Source organism: Lagopus leucura, unplaced genomic scaffold (genome assembly GCF_019238085.1).
Source record: "Lagopus leucura isolate 7727_CA_CO unplaced genomic scaffold, USGS_WTPT01 Super-Scaffold_100004, whole genome shotgun sequence".
In the NCBI taxonomy this organism is placed as follows: domain Eukaryota; kingdom Metazoa; phylum Chordata; class Aves; order Galliformes; family Phasianidae; genus Lagopus; species Lagopus leucura.
Window position 1 is genome coordinate 58,892,185 of NW_024962264.1, and position 21,046 is coordinate 58,913,230.

The window sequence follows — 21,046 nt, forward strand, 5'->3', positions numbered from 1 at the left end:
TTAATTTAAAAAAAAGAAGGCTTTTATGAATGTCTAGAAGGTTTTCTCTTCTTATCTACTGATTTTCAGACTACAGGCCTGTTATACAGGATATGCTTGGGAGATACACAAGAGCAATGCCGAGTTTTTTAAGAGCAAATGGGAAGAATAGTAATGGTCAACCATGGAAATCAGCCAGCAAACATGCCAGGTGTTGAATCAAGATCCCTAATCATGGTAGCAAATACGACAGCATTAGTCAGACTGCTCACCGCCAGTATGACCATGAGTATTTTGCCAAGCCAGTAAGATAAACATTCTCCTCTTGGAACCAAAACTTACTTGCCTTTCTAATGACAGAATAAAGAACTACCAACATACTCTTGTGCTTTTAACTTTATTTTAAAATGCAAGCAAATGTGGACTGCAGAATCTTGCTTGCTGACTCAAGTGAAAAGCATACTATTTCTATGTTCTAGAGACTGCCTCCTGGTAATTAAGGAGGCACCAACCTAAATGTTGGCTTTGACCTTTACCACCCTGAGCAAGCTGAAAATCCAGCTGAGAGATCATGCTTTCTGCGCACTTTGCCCCCTTCCTTCTCCCTCCTCGCCTTTCTAGTGATGATTAGAGAGAAACTGACACTTCCCCTCTGACATTCTGCCATGTGGTCAGACAGGACCAGGACATATTAAAATTCCCATTCAAACTTCACAGCCCATTTCTCCTGTTGGGTACCTGCAGAGAAGACTAAGAGGACATCCCAGAAAAATTATTTTATGAAGCTAGTACTCAGTTTTGAAGCAGGCTACTATCCACATGGCCAATTTTGAAATGACAGTGTGGTTTTTATGGTTAGGAAATGGAAAGCCGTCCAGAACAAAGGGCGAGACCTCCACCATCTTTGCTTAATCAAAGGTGGAGAATTCTTTCATAATCCCTGGCCTCTTCATTGCTATGAATCATCACAGCTGCCACCAGTGTTCTGGAAAAGGGAACTGAACAATGTATGTACTACCATGTACTCCACAGCATTAAAATAAAAGTCTGAATTTCACATAAAGTTCGACATAACGGGGCTAACGCAGGCTGTCTGGAGGTGAATTTCAGCAGCACAGCAGTCTTGCATGCTATTTTGAGCAGTCGCAACTACTTAAATAAGTAGAACCAGCAAGTGGCCACATTCCCTATTGTTGGAAATAGCAAAGCTGGAACACCTCTAACAGGCTACCTAGGGATTGCCTCAACTAAATACAGCTTTGTTAACAGGAAGGAAAAGGATTTTTTTCAGCCTGACAGCACCATAAAAACTTTCGTTCATGTTGAATGACACATGAGCAGATTGGTGTTTATAATTTTCTGCTGGTTAAAGACCCATTCTTGTTCCCGTTGAAGTAAATGAGGCAAAACTGCCATTGATTTCAGTCAGATTACCAGCAGACCTCACACACGCTAACCATCAGCACTTACTAATATGGAATTATCAGCATAAAACATATTGACTACTTGATCTAAATACTTATTCTCATTCATCAAAACACTCAGTACAAACGAACAAAGACAGAAAACTAAGCCCAGACCAAAGGTCATGCTGAACTTACAAATCGCAGTGACTACCGATACCCATTACTGCCACAGCATAAAGTGTATTGCACCCGATCCAACCAGGAGACATAAACTAGGCAGAAAGCACACGGCAGCCCCCCTCTGTTGCCCAGCACTTCCAATTCTGCATCAGCCAGCAACGTCCTCCACCCTTCCACAAATAAAACATGAAAAATTCATAAAAATCAATTCACACAACTGGCTGTTTAATTGCAGAATGCCTTTAAAAATAATAGCCAGGATGAACTTGAGACTATAAACAACACAACACTAGCAAAAAGCTCTTAAACTCCATTAGCATTCTTTTTAACTTAAAAGAAATAATTAACGTACTATAAAGAAGGAAGAGACTGGCAAAAATTCTGAATTTAATTATGTGAATGGTATTCTATATGCATTTAATTGCAAAGCAGTAACACAACCACTTTCATTACTCTTTATAGCCTCAGATAGCCATTAGCACAATCCCCAAGGTTTCTTGTGAATAATTAGATTAGGAAAGGGGGACTCTGAAGAAACGCAATAGGACGTAGTACTTATGAAACAGCACAACCTGAATCCAGATGCTGACATGACAACATCATGAAGAGCTAATTTGCACATCCAAATTAATACCATCATGATGATAATACAGAAGAAAGATAGGCATATAAAGTGAGTTACAGAAAATAATGTCAAAAAGAAATGAGGTACTTGTATTACAAAAATACATCTTTTTGACATTTTCACCCAGTTGCAAAGGCGTGAATAGATTAAGTGTCACACTCATGAATATAGCCTTATTTAAGCTGACTTATAGGATTTACTCCACTACTGGGCAACACATGGGCAAGCTGTTTATTAAATAGTTAAACCCATCAAACATGCGCAACATTCACATAAACAGGTAAATAAATTTCATTACAGTTCATTACACATCTGTTTCCCTTTGATGCACTTAATGTTTTCATATTGTTTGGTGCTTCTTATACATGTATCATCAAAAAAATCAGCTGTGATACATATATTTTTGAAGAGTATCTACTTGGGACACAGAAGATACAAATTAATAAGATTTTAGAAGTATTTTGAACTGAGAGAGATATTCCTGCAGCTCTCACAATTGGCCTATCTGCATATCTACACATCTGAATAGTTAAGAAATCTCCTCAAATCCATTCAACAGAAACCAATGGTATATTGATAGAAAAAGAAATTGTCTTCGTCCACTTCCGTGGTTCTCTTTCATGTGAAGTTTGAAACACGAACAAATGCATACAAGGCAGGATCTACCATTTGCTACTCAAAAATATCAACACTGTCCCTTTGCTCTCCGCATTTTGCAGCATGAAACATAAATTTATCCTGTTTTCAGGATCCTTTGCATTTGAGAATACACCCTGTCAAAGAACAGCACATTCATCTAAAGGATTCTCAACTTTAAAATGATTTGAATTCATGTCAAGCTGATGAGATCCCTTTAGAATAATGAAACATTACACACAAACTCTGAGGAAATGATAATACTGCTACAAGAGACACAGCAAAATCAGAAGGATGAGAGTGAACCAGCAAGAGCCTTAATACTGGAGGCAAAACATTAAAGAGGACAAAACCACAACTTCTGCAAATGAAATCATCTGCAATCTTCTCACGGCACAAGAGTCCTCATTACATGAAAAAAAAAAATCATATTTGAAGCTAATGATAACAACGTTCAATACATTAAATACTTAACCCAGGAAGAATCAGCAGCACAACACCGACAGAAGGAGGCCGAGAGATTCACGTGAGATGCACGCATTTATGCACTTATCCACCACTGCACTAATTATCACTGGAGTTTTATAAACTGAGACAGTTTCAGAATAGCAAACTTCTTAACTGTGTATTTCTGAAGTCAAGATGAAACATGCTGTTTTTGTACACAGCATTACACATGCTACTTCAGCAACGTGATTTACATGGGTGATTATTCATTCTAAAAAACATTTCCTTTTAAAAGAAGATTGTAACTTCTTCCCTACTGCATTCTATCATTCTTGGTTTAGTGAGGTTGCTCCAACACTGTTCAAATCGCTAGGAGTTCCTTCCAGGGACTTCAAGGGAAACAAATCATGACCACAGTCTATGAGTAGAATATGTTAGCAAAACCGAAAATCAAACAACCAGCAAGACACATAGGCAGCATGCAGTGAGGAAACACACGTGAGGAATAAGTAGAAGCATTTATAGCAATATGAAAGCATTTTCGTGAGCTTTCGCTACTGCAATCCTCATGCTTCCTGTACTTATCTGCCTTTTTTGACACCTCTTGCTGTGCTCTGTCTAAGTAGCGAAATTCTGGTGGCATGTTCATTTTAATCACCTATAAGGCACCACACGCTCTTGTGGCACTGATATGAATAAATAACACAAGGCCTTTTATTTTGATAAGACACAGCTAACTCCCTTAGTAGTATGGTATGCTGTACTGATCCAAGCAGAAGACAGCTTCAATCAGTGTAGCCCATTATTCCAAAGGCCAAAAATTTAAATATATATATGTATATGTATTTTTTTAATATAAAGCTCCTATGTGTCACTGTGCAGCTAATAGTCTTCCCAGCATGAGCACACAAGTCTACAGAACACTATGCCTAAACCCCAAGCTGTCATGCTAGATGTTTTTCTCTGCATAGTGTGCCTGCTCTGCAATCTGTTCTCTGTAGCAGCATCAAGACCTGCTTCTGCACTTGGTGCAAATGGATGGTATTTGCATTCCCTCGTTCCCTCATCTGCTTTCCTGTAATTCTTCATTATGTGCTCAAAGACTGGGAGTTCTGCTCCAAAACATTCTACTCCTGAAATGATGATTTGATGGTTTTCTCAGGTACTGTTCTGAAGTTCCTTCAGCCTATGTCTGTGTAACATTCTGCACGCCGAAGAGCTGACTTAAATACACACATAATTTCAAATATTTTATTGCCAACTTTCCTCTGGAATGGCTTTTATATGAAATGTATTGTGTAAAACTAAAACTCACCAAGAATCAGAGCATCATAGAACCCTTCAGTGACAGAGGCTGCCCACAGAGGTGGTGGATGCCTCAACCTTAGAGACACAAAATGTCAGGTTGGATGGGACTCTGAGCACCTTGATGGAACCACAGATGTCCCTGGTCATTGCAGGGGAGTCGGAGTTGGAGTAGACAACCTGATGGTCCCTTCCAACTCAAGTGATGCTATGATTACTAAGGTTGGAAAAGGCCACAGTGATCATCTAGTCCAATCCTATCTGCAGTCATTCAAAAATCCAGAAAGCACAGATAGCAACTTAGGGTATCATCTGAAAACACTAATTCTTGACATGAGAAAACATAGGCAGGAGGATTCTGTGAAATGTTTTACTTCTACTTGATTAGATACCAAAAAGAAATACTAGATAAAATGCATAAACTCTAAACTCTCCTCTACTTTCAGACTACTGCTTGAGTCTGCTGGCCACATGGCAGAAGATAACCCTTGGCAGAGCTGGGATACCCCATGGCATGGATCTAAATTTTAAACAAACCTCTTAAAGATATTTAAAGGTATTAATAGAACAGCAGGAGGTTGATTTTATTGCTACTTCTGTTACATTCCAGCTGTATGCACTGGCATCAGTCTAGAAACTTCACAAAGGATTTATGCTGGTTTTTTTTTTAACATAAAGAAATAATTTACAGATGAGCTCTGCAATAAAGGTCATTGTTCATTCCCCCTCACTAGGCCTTTTATTACCCTCATTAATACTGCTTTCTGTCTGCAGACTTGAATCTTCAACTGCTTTCTCATCTTTAACTTCTCTCACCTGAATACACCCATGGGACTTATCTGAAGTGCAATGCTAAGTATGCGCACATAACTTTACAGGATTTTTGTGCATGCATCTGGTCTGATTCTGTGATAACAACTGAATCTTTTACTGTCCTTCTCTGGAAATCAACTAAACATACATCAAGAGAGATGCAAATTTGCCTCAATTGGCGACAACACTTCAGTCTAAGAGCATTCTTTGGCACTGTAAGCTGTTATTAAAAGAAAGCCTTGGGAATCTATATGGTTAAATTCTTACTGAAGCATTCATGTCTCTGCATGAGGTACTATAGTTGCCCAAATTTCATAGTCATTAAAGAGAGATATGTCTAAAATACTACAACTTCAGGTTATTGTTACGTCTTGACTTGATAAAAATGCATGAATTTTACATTAAAAACCAACCAACAAACAAACAAACAATAAAAAAAAAACCTAGCAGAGGGATAAGGATAATTGCCTTGTCTGTTTAAAGCAAAGAAGTGTACAAGAACAGTATTTCACAAGACTGCAGCTAGGTCTGGAATTTGAGAAAAAAAGAAATGTGTCAGCTGATGAATTACAAGCCTAATTACATCTGGGATAAGACTTTTTAGAACCCAAAGGAAAAATGATTTGCTGGATGTCAGCATGCTCAGATGCCCACCAGTGAGCAGTACCTCCTCTAACCCAAGGTTTCAGTGAAGACAACATACATGTCAACCACAGTAGAAGAAACACAAACTAATGAAAATGTGTGTAAGCTGTAATTACACTGTCTCAGTGAATGGCACTTGGGGTATTGTGAACAGATTGTACAAGTTAATTCACACAGGGCTTAATGAAGCATTCCCTGTTCTACAAACTTCACCACTTGATTTAATTAACCTTCATACCTATACACGCACTACCCACCAATCATAAGTGTTGGAAAACCCTTAAATAAACTGCAATGCTTTGGAGCTACACTTCGTAGAGAAACAAACGCTCGGTTTTATTCACTCTGTTGTCTCAAAAGCAAATTATAAGACTCTTAGATGGCAAATTTGGCCTTATGTCAGCTACCAAATATAAGATCTAATTTCTTAAAAATAAAAATTAAAAAAAAAAATTGCAACAAATCAGAATCAATTCATTCACAAAAATCGAAGTTTCCCAGATTTACCAGAAGAGCGTTAACCATGAAAATAATTTGGGAAACTCTACCAGGATATTAAAACATGAGAGCATGCAGAACAAAATAGACAGCAGTCACATCTCAGTTCTGCAGGCAAAGCTTTGTACAACACAAACGGTGCTCTCCTGCTGACTTCAAAGAGTGAAACAAGTACCAGACACAGCCACTCATACGTCATTTCTTCCTATATGAGTATAAATTCCTGCTCAGGCTCTCCAGAACTCAAGGGCAGGTATCCAGTGAAAAAGTGAAAAAGCTGCCCTGTCTGTTCTCCTTTGAGCGGGAACAAAGTGAAGCAGGGAAACAGCGAAGCCCCATTTCAACATTTTCTGCTAATGAAGGCAGCAGAAACTGCTGCCCTGCACCATGAGAGAACAATGGCAGAGGAGCAGACAGAGCTGCTCTCGGCAGGCAGAGCTCTGCTCAATTTACATTGCAGAGCTTTAACAATTGTGTATACAACAAAACAGAAGTAACATACTTTTTCACCTCCCCTCTTTGATTAAAATTTATGTAATGTATTTAACATTTTACTTCATTGAAAAAAAAACTACCAAGGTGAAATTACTTAATGCACAAATTAGAAAAGCATTCAATATTGGCTTAGAGAACTTATGTGGCATTGGAGAAACATTACTAAATCTTTCACAACAGCAAAGAGTGAGGGAAAAGCTATAGAGATAATTTATGTGAATCTCCAAAGTCATTTCAGTAGCATCTCTCATAAAAAATTAATCTGCAAAAGTTAGCAAGCATGACACAGAGAAGGGGAACCAGCGGACTGGAGAGAAGTTGGCTGAGGGATAAAAGGGAAAGTTTGCCAGCCATGGGAGATGAGGAGTCTATTTGCATTTTAAAATTGAATCGGCATTTTTTGGTCCAGTCCCGAGGACTTGCATTACAAGCAAAGAGAAGCAGAAAGATCTGCTTACACGCCTACACAGCAACATGGATTATTACTTGAAACAGAACAAAATCAAAACCACATACAATAAAACACAAAAAAGAATCCATATAAAGCAACTGCATTTATGGTTACATTCTGTCACCCCAGACAAGAGACTTGGAGGAGGGGGCAGGAAACTGTAATAGAGGCTATAAAACAGGATTCTGAATTAAACGAGAATTCAGTCAACCCTGACAACTTAAACAGAAGGTACCAAATCTGTCTTTTTACTTCAGTGGTGCTATGCTATTCAGTTCGCAACAGAATCCCAACCGATGTCAATGTCATTTTGGCAAAAAGGATAATGATAATTCTATTTATAATATCTCCCTTCAAGGCACCATGTGAGATCACTCAAGCAAATTAAAACACACCATGAAAATATTTAAAGCATTATAAACCTGTATTTACTATTTCTCACTCCCGTAGAAAATTTGCAGTCAATGCAAAGCATTTTGTTTCACACAATTTATTGATGGAACCAAATGAGCACATGTTTTGTGCCACAATATAAAGAGAGGAGTAGCTAATCACACTCGTAGGCCTCCCTGAACTGATGCTAATTGCTCAAGGGCCAGCTTTCATCTTAGATATTCACTCAGCTCTTGGGCCGTGGCAGCCTGGTGGTCACTTAAATCTCAATGTAACAGATATTGGAAGAAATACTGTGATGCCAGAAAGTGACATACTGCCAAGAGATCAGGGACACAGAGCACAAAGATGACAGTGCCGCTGCTGTGGACTATTATTGGGAGTGTTTGGTAGGAATATGGTTCAAGCGTAGTGCTGTGGAATCGCTTACTGATAGTGTTACAGATCTTATTAAATTATTAAACCTAGATTTCAACCCCTACTGCTGTTTTGTACAACAATCACAGGTGATACAAACAACAGGTATTTTGTTTTCCTGGCACTCTAAAAATCAGGGTCACTGAGTCCTCCATTTGCTTGTGCACCATAAAAACAGACCTCAATCTGAAACAGCCAAATCTGTACCATATTCTGTATATGACTACAGTGTTCAATGGACTGGAGACATTCTTATTCTGGTGTGCAATTTAACAAGACAGTAGAGAGCAAAATAAAGTAATAGACTTAGAAAACCTATTTATAGTGCATATGTCCCAAGGAGACACAGCTAATAACTAATTCATTTCACATCGCACATTTGAATGCAATATGAAAACTGCCCAGTTTCTTATCTGCACAGGAGAAAAGACCCCACTGTGGCTTTCTTTAAAATAATTAAGGATTCTTTACCAAAATATTTTAATCAAACTAAGCGTCTACAGAAGTCTTTTCTTTCCATGCCTCCTATCTGCTTCCTGAAGAGGTCCATGACTATTAAAGTTTAGATAAAATCGTTTCACAACAGCAGTTTGCCAAGCTATTAAATATGGTGCTCATTTTCCTAGATAATACGTTTGTTTATCATACAGTTTTCTCCAAGCTGGATTAAAATCCAATATATTATTAGTTGCATCAACAGGAAACAGCTAAATAATCCAGTGAGCAACACAACTGTGCTATCTACAGCTGAAGAGGTTTTGATTTAGCTTTCTGTTGTAGAGAAACACATCAGCTAAGTATTATCCAGTGCACAAGATAGCTGAATACTTTATTACAAATGATTAAGAATTAAACAATTGATAAGAAAGAAAGATAGGGATATATATAGTGCCTAAAAACATCATTTGAGCTTCCCTTGCACTGCAACTGTAGCAACAGCAAAGCAGGAAACAGATGCAATGCTCAGTGCAGTGATAGTCTTCCAACTACTCCACAATTTTTCTTCTTCTGTTCCTCCATACTCTGAGTGTTTTAACAGCTTGACTTCAGTGTGACCACCCCAAGAACTGTATGGTTTCAGCAAATATTGGTGCCAAAGCTGTAGCACAAATTAGTCTGCAGAAGATGCTGCAAGGAGACCCACCTTGTGCTCTATGGAAGCAACCACTGTCAGGGGAACGCACCCCGATGTACTGGGAAAATAAGGGGCCTTGTGGACAGCAATTAAATACAATCACTGCAGAGTGCCTATGGCTCAAAGACACAGCAAACAATGACCCACTATTTAACCTGGGACTTGGGTTACTTTACAATTAAAAGGTAAGTTTGTGTTAAAGGGCTTTGTGTTGAAAGCGTAATTAATTGCTACAGAAAACAATGTGAATTAACTTCACCACTTCGTAATGCAGTGCCCTTAGGGTCCACAGTTCTACTGAGTAGCATGGCAACATAGTAATTTACTTTAACCACAGCAGAAGCAGCATAAAACATTATTTAAAATTCATGTTAAACATAAAAGCATAACTGGATATAGTGAGCTTACACAGTTATTAATTTCCATTAAATGTTCCATTAAAATGCTAGGAAACAACAGGGAAGAATACATGCACACATCCTGATGACAAAAACTTTACTGCCTTTCTACTGACAATCTGTACCCAAACTACACTATAGATGAATGCTCATTTTCAAATTTATTGTCCATAAAGTTTAATGAGTAAAAGCTCAATAAGTATGTCCTAAATCCCTAATTAAAGAGAAAGAATACAGATCTCCTTCAATTACCCTTAAGGGGCTGTAGGCTTTGGTATTTTACCTCCTAGGTAGAATATTAGCATAGCATTAGGAAGCAATAACAAGGGGACAGCTGAACACCCAGTTCCAGAATCAGACCTATTCTAGATTGTAAGAGAAGAAAAAATCTTTTACAGTGAGGGTGGTGAGGCACAGGAACAAGCTGCCGAGAGATGTGGCTGATGCCCCATCCCTGGAGATTTCAGCGTGGGGCTGGATAAGGCCCTGAGCAACCTGATCTAGCTGTGGTGTCCTTGTTCACTGCAGGGGAGTTGGACAAGATGGCCCTCAGAGGATCCTTCCAACTCTAAGGATTTTATGATTCTGTGAACTTTATATTTGTATATGTTGATTTTTTCTGGGAAACAGAGAGGAAGCAATGTGAGGTTTGCTCATTTTTACACTGGAGGAAGACTCCTGATGTTTTCATGTGTTTTATTTTCACTTTTGCTGTTCGCTTCTTTCGTTGTCTTTCCTACCCCTGTTCTTTAGTCTCAATCATTGTATTAATCAGAAAAGATACATGTACAGAAACAAAAAAACAGCACATTATCTACTAGGATTATTAAAGCAATGTATCTAAATTATACTAGCAACCTAGCAAGTAACAAGTATAATTATAAGGAGGCTTAAAAATAACTGCTAAATAAAACAGCTGCAGTCGTTTTTCAGAATTTATCTGATCTAGAACATTGCCAGGTATCGTGTTACACATTTACATGCAAAGATTCTATGCAACTTCTGAAGACAAAAGTCAGCTTAGCTGTTCAGATTCCTAAATATATTAAGATAAGGGTATAACACCAGCTGTTCAAAGTGACTGCCATTTCTTAGTATTTAAAACTTTGAAGACATTGTGTGCTACCAAGTTATTATATTGACTGTCTAATTATGACTTCTGTCCTTCGACTCAGTGGAAGATTAATTTTTTTTGAAGCTAATATTTAAACCAATCTTCATTAATTGCTGCTGTAAACTAGTTAATGGCTTCATTACACAAATAGGTAAGGAGATAAAAACCCAAAACGAAAAGAATATTCTAAAAAGATAACTAATAATGTTGGTTAAAAGCTTTTCTTTGTTTTCTTCAGAAGTCAGAATTATTTGTTTTCCCAGGGAAATTCCTGGCTGTGCATTTTTTAACATTTTGTTAAAAAAAAGAAAAAAGAAAAACACCATACAACACATAGGTGTGTAAGCCCGTTAGCTATTAAACTTGCACATTTTAATGATGAAAAAACACAGCACTGCATTATCAGTCTAGAGGCATATGGCAGCACATCAGGTTTTTGGTACTTTTAATTATGCTCTATCAGACAGGTCACACTAGCACCACCTCTGTAACACACGCAAGTGCAAATATCTCTTGAAGACTAAGAAGTGATCTCCTCATGAAGTGTATTTATAACCACTGCACTGCAAGGGCACACAGTTACCGATCATCCTGTCTCCCCATGATGTACCAATAGGGGCTCCTGATGTGCCAGTACATCAACTTGTCAGAAGCAGCTACAGCAGCATTAAATAGCAGCACTGTGAGGATGCAGCCAATGGAGTTGCAGTGCTGAGTGTACATAAAAGTTCAGATCAGTATGCTGCTGCTGAGGAAGCACCACTTCAGCTGCTGACCACGTCTGCTGTATTATTAGATGGCAATGCAGTGAGATAAATAGAACCACTACAAAAGCAAATGCCACACAATACCATATTATATACAGTTCTTGGATAGACCAAAAAAGAATACTAACAGACCTCTTTCCTGCCCATTGTTATGAAGAACTGAAACCTCATTTTGAAACATTTTGCTGTGCCAAATTCATGCTACAGCTGTTAACTTCAACAGAATTTAAAGCTTTGCCTATTCCTGGTTTGTTGCTTCATTGTCCACTTAGCATCATCTCATCAGTTCAACAAACCCATTTGGTCCTTTTGTTAGAGATCTATGGTTATATGGACTGCTCTTCCACAGATCAGACCTACCTTCTGTATTGCATTCTTGACTCTGTTAGCAATTTTTTAAATCTCCATAAAATCTCTTCAGTAGTTGAAAATGGAAAATAACTTTCTGTTATTCACTGCATCACTCTGCCCTAAACTTTCTTTGCTATTTGCCTCTTTATGGCAAGGTCTGTCTTTACTGACTATTGAATAGATTAGCACAACCACTTCTCTGCAAAACCACCTTTTAGATTTCTTTCACTGAACTATTCAAATCTGCATCCTCTGTTACATTCTTCCAACGATGCTTATCATCAGCCCTTTGTGCAGAGGAACTGGAGCTAAAGTGAGCTTATTACTGTAGTGCTCTCACTCTTAGTATCTAGCTGCAGCATCTGTGTTATTACAAATCTTTTTTAATATAGGAAGACTTCTAAAATAAAGGAAAAGTAGTTGGATCAAGCTCTCAAAAACAGTGACACAAGAGACTGAGTTGCCATGACAGTTTGAAGATTACCTTCTATAGATTTATTCCTTCACTGAATTACTACTGTGCTGAAGTAAAACTCAATTGTAATTATACACAAAAACACAAAGGCAGCTAACAAAACACATGAGCAAACATCCAACTTTCCCTAATATTTGTGTACCTCTTTACAGTATATGTTTTACATTCCACATTTTCAATGTCCCTGGTATTTTTAAATTCTGTAATTACTAAATCCCTTTCATTCATTAGCAGGATTTAAAAATCTTCAGCCTCTTACCACTATTACAGAACTATAGTACCAGAAATCTCTCATCTCACGACAGCCCTTTTCTTACTGCAGAGGGAGCCTGGCCCATTCCCTCTTCTCACAGCACGCGTTAAGCAGCAGCACCTTAAGCCAAAGCCTATCATTAGCTCTAATTTCCTTCACCAGCTCCCAGATATTCCCCTATGTGGTGTTCACACTGAGAATGAGAAACCTCTCACAAGGTCTTTCCTGTTCAGAAGTTCTTTTGGCAGATTTTTCCCACTGACTGCAAATAGAGGAGTGTAATAATTTTGATAACCTAAAACCAACATTAAATAATACCAGAATTTCCTTGAACAAAGAAAATGAATTTACTATACCCAAGTGCTTTGACCTGCCAGTTGCTAAATAGACAGGTACACAATAGACATTGAGACTTATCACGAAACACTAGGGATGGAGAAGGACAGGAAGGATTTGACACTGACCACCACAGGCCAGCTGAATGTCATCAGAGATTGTATCATAACTCAGCAACCTTATCTTCTGGGTCTACTAATAACAGAGAAAAAAATTACCTATTATCTGTATGCCAAAGGTTCAATCTATTTCTATTGATCGAAATGGCAGACATATACTTTCAATTATTTGCTGTATTGTATTAATTAAACAGCAGAATGATGGGAGCTTTTCACTAGCCTCTCAGCAGGAACATGTATTTGAACAGCATTCTATTCAGAAGGATAACCATCTGTAGACCAGCTTTGCAAGCCTGAACCCAGCAACTTTCATACTTTAGTATTTTCTTTCCCAGACAACAGAAAACAGATTTCATGTAGCAGCTTGAAAGCTGCCGGCAACTAGCAAATCTTCTGTGCGTGACCTGCAGTCTTCTTTATTGCGGTCATGCTCCATAGGATCAGACTGGGATTGCTGTAGCATTTCCCTTAGCAAGATCTGAATATTCACAAGAAGTCAAACATGCCAGCCAATCCAGCTTATGACCATCCACCCCAGATCCAGCTGTTATCCCAAGTGCATTCTGCATTAGAGAGAAACCATTGGAAGATTAGAGAGAAACCATTGGGAGATTTTGTATCCAGGCCCACACCAACGTAAGGATAAGGCTCAACATTTGAACACAGAGGCAGGGAACAGCTGCAGCTCAACATGTAGCATGAAGAACAGAGAAGAAACAGCCAGGAAGCTTCCTCCCCTTCACCTGTAGCCAAAAGCTGACAGCTTTGAAGTTTTCCAATTCAATATCCAATATGATCAAAATTTTAATGGACTCTGTGCAACTGAATTAATATTCAATCTATGTCATGCTCAGATAAAACAATTTTAAAAGAATCAGTCCTAAGTTTTAGATCTCATGGACTATCCAAGCAGAACAAAATATTTGAGTAGATACCCACAGGAATATCAGAGGAAACAAGTCCTTTCACACATGAAATAACACTTCAAAAAACATCATGAAATCAGTATGATCTGTGATAACAAAATCACCTCCTCTATAGTTTAAAAGAGACAGAGGTAAGAGACAGAAGGCACCCCTAAATAAAACAAAAGCAAAAAGAATTTCTAGACTCAGAATGCAGGCCAGCTGGCCTGAGATTGCTTGCTATTCCCACAGCTATCTGAGATACCAAAGCCGATATAAAAAAACTAATGATTAACTATCACTTAACATAACAGTGATCCATTTTTTCTTTTGATAAGAAGTGTTACCTTACAGTCAAAAGCTATGCTCTGTTAGAACAGTCTCTTTCCCTTTTACAACTGCCAACTAAACAAAGTAAATGCAAATATATGTCAAAAAAAAAAAAAAGGAGATGACATTTGGTTTTGTTTTCTCACTTTTTTCCTTTCCACATATAGTAAAACCATAAGAAGTTGTCCTGCCAGCAGTCCCACTGTCTACCTGCCTCTGCAGACAAGCTGATAAACCACAGGAGTGGGTAAGTTTACCACCAAGATGCAAACTTGTTCTTGTTAGTAGCTTCCACAACAACAGGGACAAACCATACTGTTACAACTATCCAAAAAGCAACAGAATTAAGAGTGAAATAAGATCAAAAATGGTGAGTATACATGACTGTACCTTGGTCTATCATTTGGAAGATAAAATTTATCAGTGCAAGCAGTGCAGCTTGTCTACTATATTTAGGGCTAAAACCAGATGGATTCAGTCAAGGAAATCTGAGGATTCTAGATGCCACCAGTCGCCTTGCGCACAAGCTTCCTTATAGCTTTCCCTAAAAAACAAAGAAATTCAAGACAAAAAAAAGGTGAAATTTTTCCTCATCTAAGTTTAATTTTTCAAGCAGGAACAAAACTGTTGACCCCATTAAGCAAGAAAGCAACTTGTTCTCTCAATCTCTTTCAATAACAGAAAAATACCTTCTCAATGGACTCTCCCAAACTTCTGAGAGTGTAAATCAAAAGCTTCGGCCCAGAACTCTCCAACTCTTCTGCTCACTTCCACCTGTGTAATTTGCAGACACTCAAGTGATTTTCCTGTCTCAAACTCTTAATCCTAAGGAAGTAAGAATTATTTCTTGAATTACCAGACAGGTACCATAGTTCACTCCTGATCTACATAACTGGAAGCCCTCTGTGCAGCCATTGAAGGGATTCAGCTCAGATTCATCAATTCCCCCACCATCAAAAACCATTCAACAGGATGCTTATTGAAGCAGAGTTTTAAGAAGAAATCAGCTGATTCACTCAAAATTTTAAATGGACACCAGAGTATCAGTCTATAGCATCTAGAGAACAGGTGCCCCTTCTCTTTCAATGAAAGGTAGGATCTTCTTCACGAAAACTCAAAAACTGGGAAAAGTAAGGAAAAACAAATCACACAAGCATTAAAAATAAAATGCTCTATTTCACAGAAGCAAACTGTATTTCTGTCATCAGAACGTAAGGAGACAGAGTTAAGGAACCCATTTTATTAATACTGAAAACAGAGAAGACCAAGCTATCAATCCCTCATCCCGAGTCAGTACAGCATCAAAAAGAATAACTTTATGGAACCTTGTGCAATGTATTTTTCATTTCAATTTGTTTCTTTTAATTTTCTTCCAAAGCCTTTCTTTTCTAGAAGATATATTGAAAGGCAAATAGATGCAAGCTCTGTACAGGGAAAAAAACACATGGCAGGATGACTCCAATGCTTATTTACACATGCTTACATTTACATTTGTAGATCTTTGAAATTCAGAAAGATGAGTTGCTGATAATACCTTTTTATGAAGGTATTTGTCATCATGTGAATTTAGTCCAGACAACAGCAATCCATTCAACTTAGTCACTCAGGGGTGTGTCTGCACACATCCTACAGAGGCAAAGCTTAACTTCTGCTTACATTTCTGCTATTAAAAGCAGCACTTTTAATGACTAGTGAATGCAAATCGAGCTCATAGAATTACTGTGGTAAAAATGAAGCAAGTCCTATTGGAATGCAGACTATCATAACTCGATCATAATTTCCAAAAGCAGTGGGGCTATGATAATTAACATGGCAGAGGACTGGTATGTGTGACAACCTGAAAAGAATCATTGCATGCAGTGAATAGCCTGTGAAAGGTAAATAAAGTACCAAATGAAGCAAGCCAAGTCTTTGAGCACCAGATCAACACAGAGAATTGTTTTTGTAACCAAATTTAAATCCACTCCCCAACTCTTCCATTGCCCTTTCCTTAAAAAGACAAGGCTTTTCTAAATGAAATCCCATCCCATACAACTCGCCTTGCAAAAGCTGAGTGGCAAGTAGACAAAGGCAATTACTAATAAACGGCAATTTGTAAGTGAAAGTATGTAAGAACGTATCTGCAATTAAGATGAAAAACCAAAAACTACTAAAATTAATATCTTGCCTACAATTTCTTGCAACAGTATATAAATGCAGTGGTCAATGCAGAAAGTACTTTCAAGACTTTGAGCACTCTTGTACACTTCCTGGCTTGAGAATTTCAGATGTTCATTCTTTTTTAATGCAATCAGTGACTGCAGTGATTTGAATAACAAATAAATTCATTCATCTCTACACCATTTTGCCACCACTGGGAGACCTCACCTAAGCATCTATTGGCAGTATCATTCAAAGCCTCTCCAAGATTCAACTTAATCATTCAGCTACTATCCTTAACCAAACCCCTGATGACTCTCTTCCTATTCAGGGACAGCAGAGGTATCAGAGTTCACTGTCAGCGGGTTTAGAAAACAAAAGCTGTCATAACTCAGGAGAATCTGCTGTCCACTGGGCAAAGATATTGTGCCAATATATTGTACAGAGTACATAAAAATAATTCCTAGAATAAATCACTACTTTTTTTTGTAAAGTTATTTCCAAATTCAAATATGTGTTTTCACATACCTGTCGTGATAGGTTGTCTAGGTTTTTGATGGCCTTTGGTATGTAGCATTCTCCTCTGCAAGCATGGTTTCTAGTGATTTCTAAATTGAAATGAAGAAGTTGTATTTGTGGTATAACCACGACTTCAGAGTGATGAAGTTTTCTTTAAAAGCAGCAGTATTTTCTGTTTCTCCTACAGATACAATTGTGGACAGAGTAGGGAAGAGAACAAATCTACCTACAAGAAAACAAGAGTTTCTTAATAGCCTGTAAAAGGACTTAGGAATCTGTCCTCCCTTTTTGGATACTACCTATCAGAACGTTACTTCTATCCAAGCAACTTGTCTTTCTTATGACCTTGGATGACTGCGCTAACACTCAGCTCCATTATGACATTCAAAGCCATTCTATATTACATTGCAGCATTCCAGAATTTTCTGATTAGCCAAACAGCAGAAGACAAGCAGCAGAATCTATCATAATCCTGAAAATATACTGTTATGACACTATCATTAGCATGTAGTTATACAGTAGGAAATAACACCATAAACAAGGACTGCTATCAGTATTTTCTGAAAACTCATATTCTGCTGTTCTCCCAACCTCTGTAGATTTTCACACCAACAATAGCTGTTCTTTTCATTACGGCTCTGGTCTGTGTGACTGATTTCTTATTCTGGGCTGAAAAGCAAGCCGATTGGCTACATAAAATGCTGAATACCATAGCAACTGACTTGCAACCTTGCTAGCATGCAGGAAGGATTTTGTACTTGAACGAGAGCTACAAGTGAAAACACCAGGCTAAGAGCAGACCTGACGTAACATCAGCAATGCAACAGAACAACAAGGCATTTAACCTCTCCCTAATCTTTCCCCATTCATACCTTTCAACTGCAAAGAGCAGCAGCAAATCTTCAGATTCTCATTAAATACAGCCAACAAGGAAAAATGCATGCTATGGTATTGATTCAACATATAGATCTACCCAGTGCAGACTCCATGCCAAAACAAATAGGATTAAATATTGAAAAATCAAGTCATGGAAACAGAGCAATAATAGATGTTGACCTTTAGTTTTAATTAATAATCTTATCACTCAATATTGAAAAAGATTAGAAGTTTCTAAAGAAACATCTCAAAATATATTTAACTCTGCACTGTCCATGTTAATGGCTACTTTTACGAACACATCAAAGTAGACAAATGGCTACCAGTAAAAACAATCATTTAATGAGAACACCCTGTAAAATCTGCATCAGGTTTACAAAAAAATATAGGAAGCAGAATATTGCTCTAGAAAAACAGCAAGAGGCCTTCTACTTCCGGAAAGCAACACTTTTAGGCAGATGAAGCTCACTGTGTTTAGGCTTTATAGGCTGAGAGAAAACCCATCTTCATCATTCTTTGTGCACTGACTGAAAAGGAATTCAAAACCTACCATGAAAGTAATACATCAAGTGAAGAGGACCAAGTACAAGACCAACTGCACAGATACCCACAGTGCTTTCAAACCAGAGACATGTGAGTGAAGTACATAACTCTATAGCACCAGATTAAGTTACTTGACTCTACAGGCACCATTCCCAGTGAGCTCCCACTGATATTAAAGAGTGCCATCAGCCACCCACACTCACAAAAGTCCAAATTCATGCTTGTATTAAAATGAGGGGAGGGGCCTTTACCTTCCTGAATGTGAAAATACTAACTACCAATGAAATAAAGAGCGTTAGTGGGATTGTAACCTACTGATTTATTTGTCTCTGACAGAAAAAGACAAAAAATTCTTAAGAATCTTTGACCCTCAAATTCAGGCAGCCTATCAGGGAGTTTACAGTCATAGGAAACACTTTCATCAGCGAACAGACATACGAATTAACGAAGCATAATTGGGTTTTGGAATTAATTTCATTGTACTGGTAAACAGCTTGACAAGTTCTACTCATGTTGCTGAAATCAGGCACAGTTGTTTTAAGTCTGTGATGTATCAGAACTCAGACATAAAATCAGCCTAGTTGTAAATAAACATTTGTACTCAGGACGTACATAACTCCAGGTATAGCTGCATCTGTAGTATGTAGGATGTATGTGTACTTTGTTACAAGCCACTGATACATATGTACCCAAATCAGAAAGTATGCAGACACCTTAAACAAAGGCCCTTCTTCTCAAAATGTGGAGTTGTTGGCTCATTTTGAAGTCACACTTTCATTTAGTTCACATTCTGTTAAACAGCGCAGTATCCTCCAGCTTGGCAGACCTTTGCCATTTTTCTATCTCAAACAGAAACAGGAAAAGCAAGACAAAGAGAATTCTGTTTCTCTAGATTTTATGAACACAGAAAACGTCCAACGTTTCCCTTACCCATCAGCTAACAGCACCTGAAGGGTAGGTCATAACAGAAGGGATAACAGAGGGGATAACCCCTGTAACTCCAACTTTCAGAATGAGATAGTTGAGTTTGTTTTGAAGCAAGGAGTTTTTTTTTTTTTACTTGAGCTTTTAGCTAGTAATTCACACACAGACAATAGCACTTGTTTTCTGGAACATGCAAAATGGTCCTCTGTGTTTAGTACTACTTGTGCAGACACACTGTCTAAAAAGGCAACATATATATATACTGACATGTAGCTGTAAATATATTCCTTTCACATACAGGATCAAATTTTGTTCTCATACCAATAAGTTTATTAAACTTGAGTTTAAGGTGATTTATTATTACCATTTCCCAAAAACATAGTAAATTTCCTCTGAAGAGCTTATCTCTTAACTCAGAAACGAAGAGGAAAGACAGGAAAACAGGCCAGAAGTATGTTTATTCATTCTGTGTACACACACACACACACACACACTCGGTCTTGCCTATACAAATTAGAAAATGTAGATCAAGGACAGTAAGTTATTCTAACAGCAAAGGTCAGTCTAAAAGAGGGCTGGGATACAATTTTTTTCTTTGACCTCAGCTCTGAAAGAATTTTTCCATGCACAAAATGGCATGAAAGAAATGACAAAGATACAGTACCGCAGCAGAGATTCAGTGAAGGACATAATGATAAGGCCAGGAAATTAGTTCCCAAGACAGGATACGAAATGAAAAAGTACCCTAATCACTAATGGTCAGACAATGGCTCCAGTTGCAGTGTTTCAAAAACTCTGGCAGAGGGTATGACAAATGCTCAGAAAGCAGGAGAGGACGCTGCTGTTATCCTTCACCTACATAGCAGAAGGGCATTACTTAAACATAAGTGCTGATACCTTTCTTGTAGTAATAATTATTATGATAAAACAGGTATTTCACAGAACTACTGAGGTTTCTGTAAAAAAAATAAATTTCATGTGTACATATTTGCATGTTAGGCTGCTTGAAGAGCAGCTGGAGGCAACTCATTAATATGAAGAAAACTCAGAGCTAAGGCAGTATAACTTGCTCCTTCAATAAATAATATTGATGATACAGCTAGGGCCCAAGAAAAGAAATATTAAACATGAAAGGGAGTGTCTCAGTAGAAGCACAGTACAATCTACTAAAAAAAAAACACCCATCTTCTTACAGTGATCACTGCAAGAAAATACCCAAACCATCATACAGATGTACAGCACACCAACTCCTGTATCTATACGTTATTCTTTCTTTTATTCGGAATGAACCCCATTCCTTCCAACAATATTTAGACTTCTGAGTTCAAAAGTGAGTTGATCTAGGCAGTTGAATGTGCTTCACAAACCACACAAGGGTGTTTGCCCAGTTAGTCTCACAAGATGATTTATAAAATGAGGAATTCAAAAAACTGGTGGGAAAAAGCAGTAGCACAAAAGTACATCATCAGTCTGAAAACTGACAAAATTCCCTAGTGTGATACACAAACATCAGCATGACTGCAGAAGTATGTAATATTAACTCTGCTTTCCCCATTATTAAAGTGATAAATC

General features: G+C 37.9%; 1 protein-coding gene across 5 annotated transcripts in view; it reads right to left on the reverse strand.

The window, feature by feature from the left end:
* The window catches only part of PPP2R2C (protein phosphatase 2 regulatory subunit Bgamma), a 170,469-nt gene that overhangs the window by 65,698 nt on the left and 83,725 nt on the right, over nt 1-21,046 (reverse strand). The window contains exons 1-3 of one of the 5 annotated variants that reach the window (XM_042871962.1): nt 17,141-17,213; nt 15,163-15,298; nt 14,864-15,017 (exon numbers count right to left, since the gene is read on the reverse strand). The exons of 2 other annotated variants lie outside the window; for them this stretch is intronic. In XM_042871962.1, coding sequence (XP_042727896.1) covers nt 14,864-14,876 — 13 coding nt within the window. In that variant the 5' untranslated portion in view covers nt 14,877-15,017; nt 15,163-15,298; nt 17,141-17,213. Of the gene's footprint in view, nt 1-14,863; nt 15,018-15,162; nt 15,299-17,140; nt 17,214-21,046 lie in introns of those variants that run through there. 2 more of the 5 variants (XM_042871964.1, XM_042871963.1) reach the window with 2 other exon arrangements.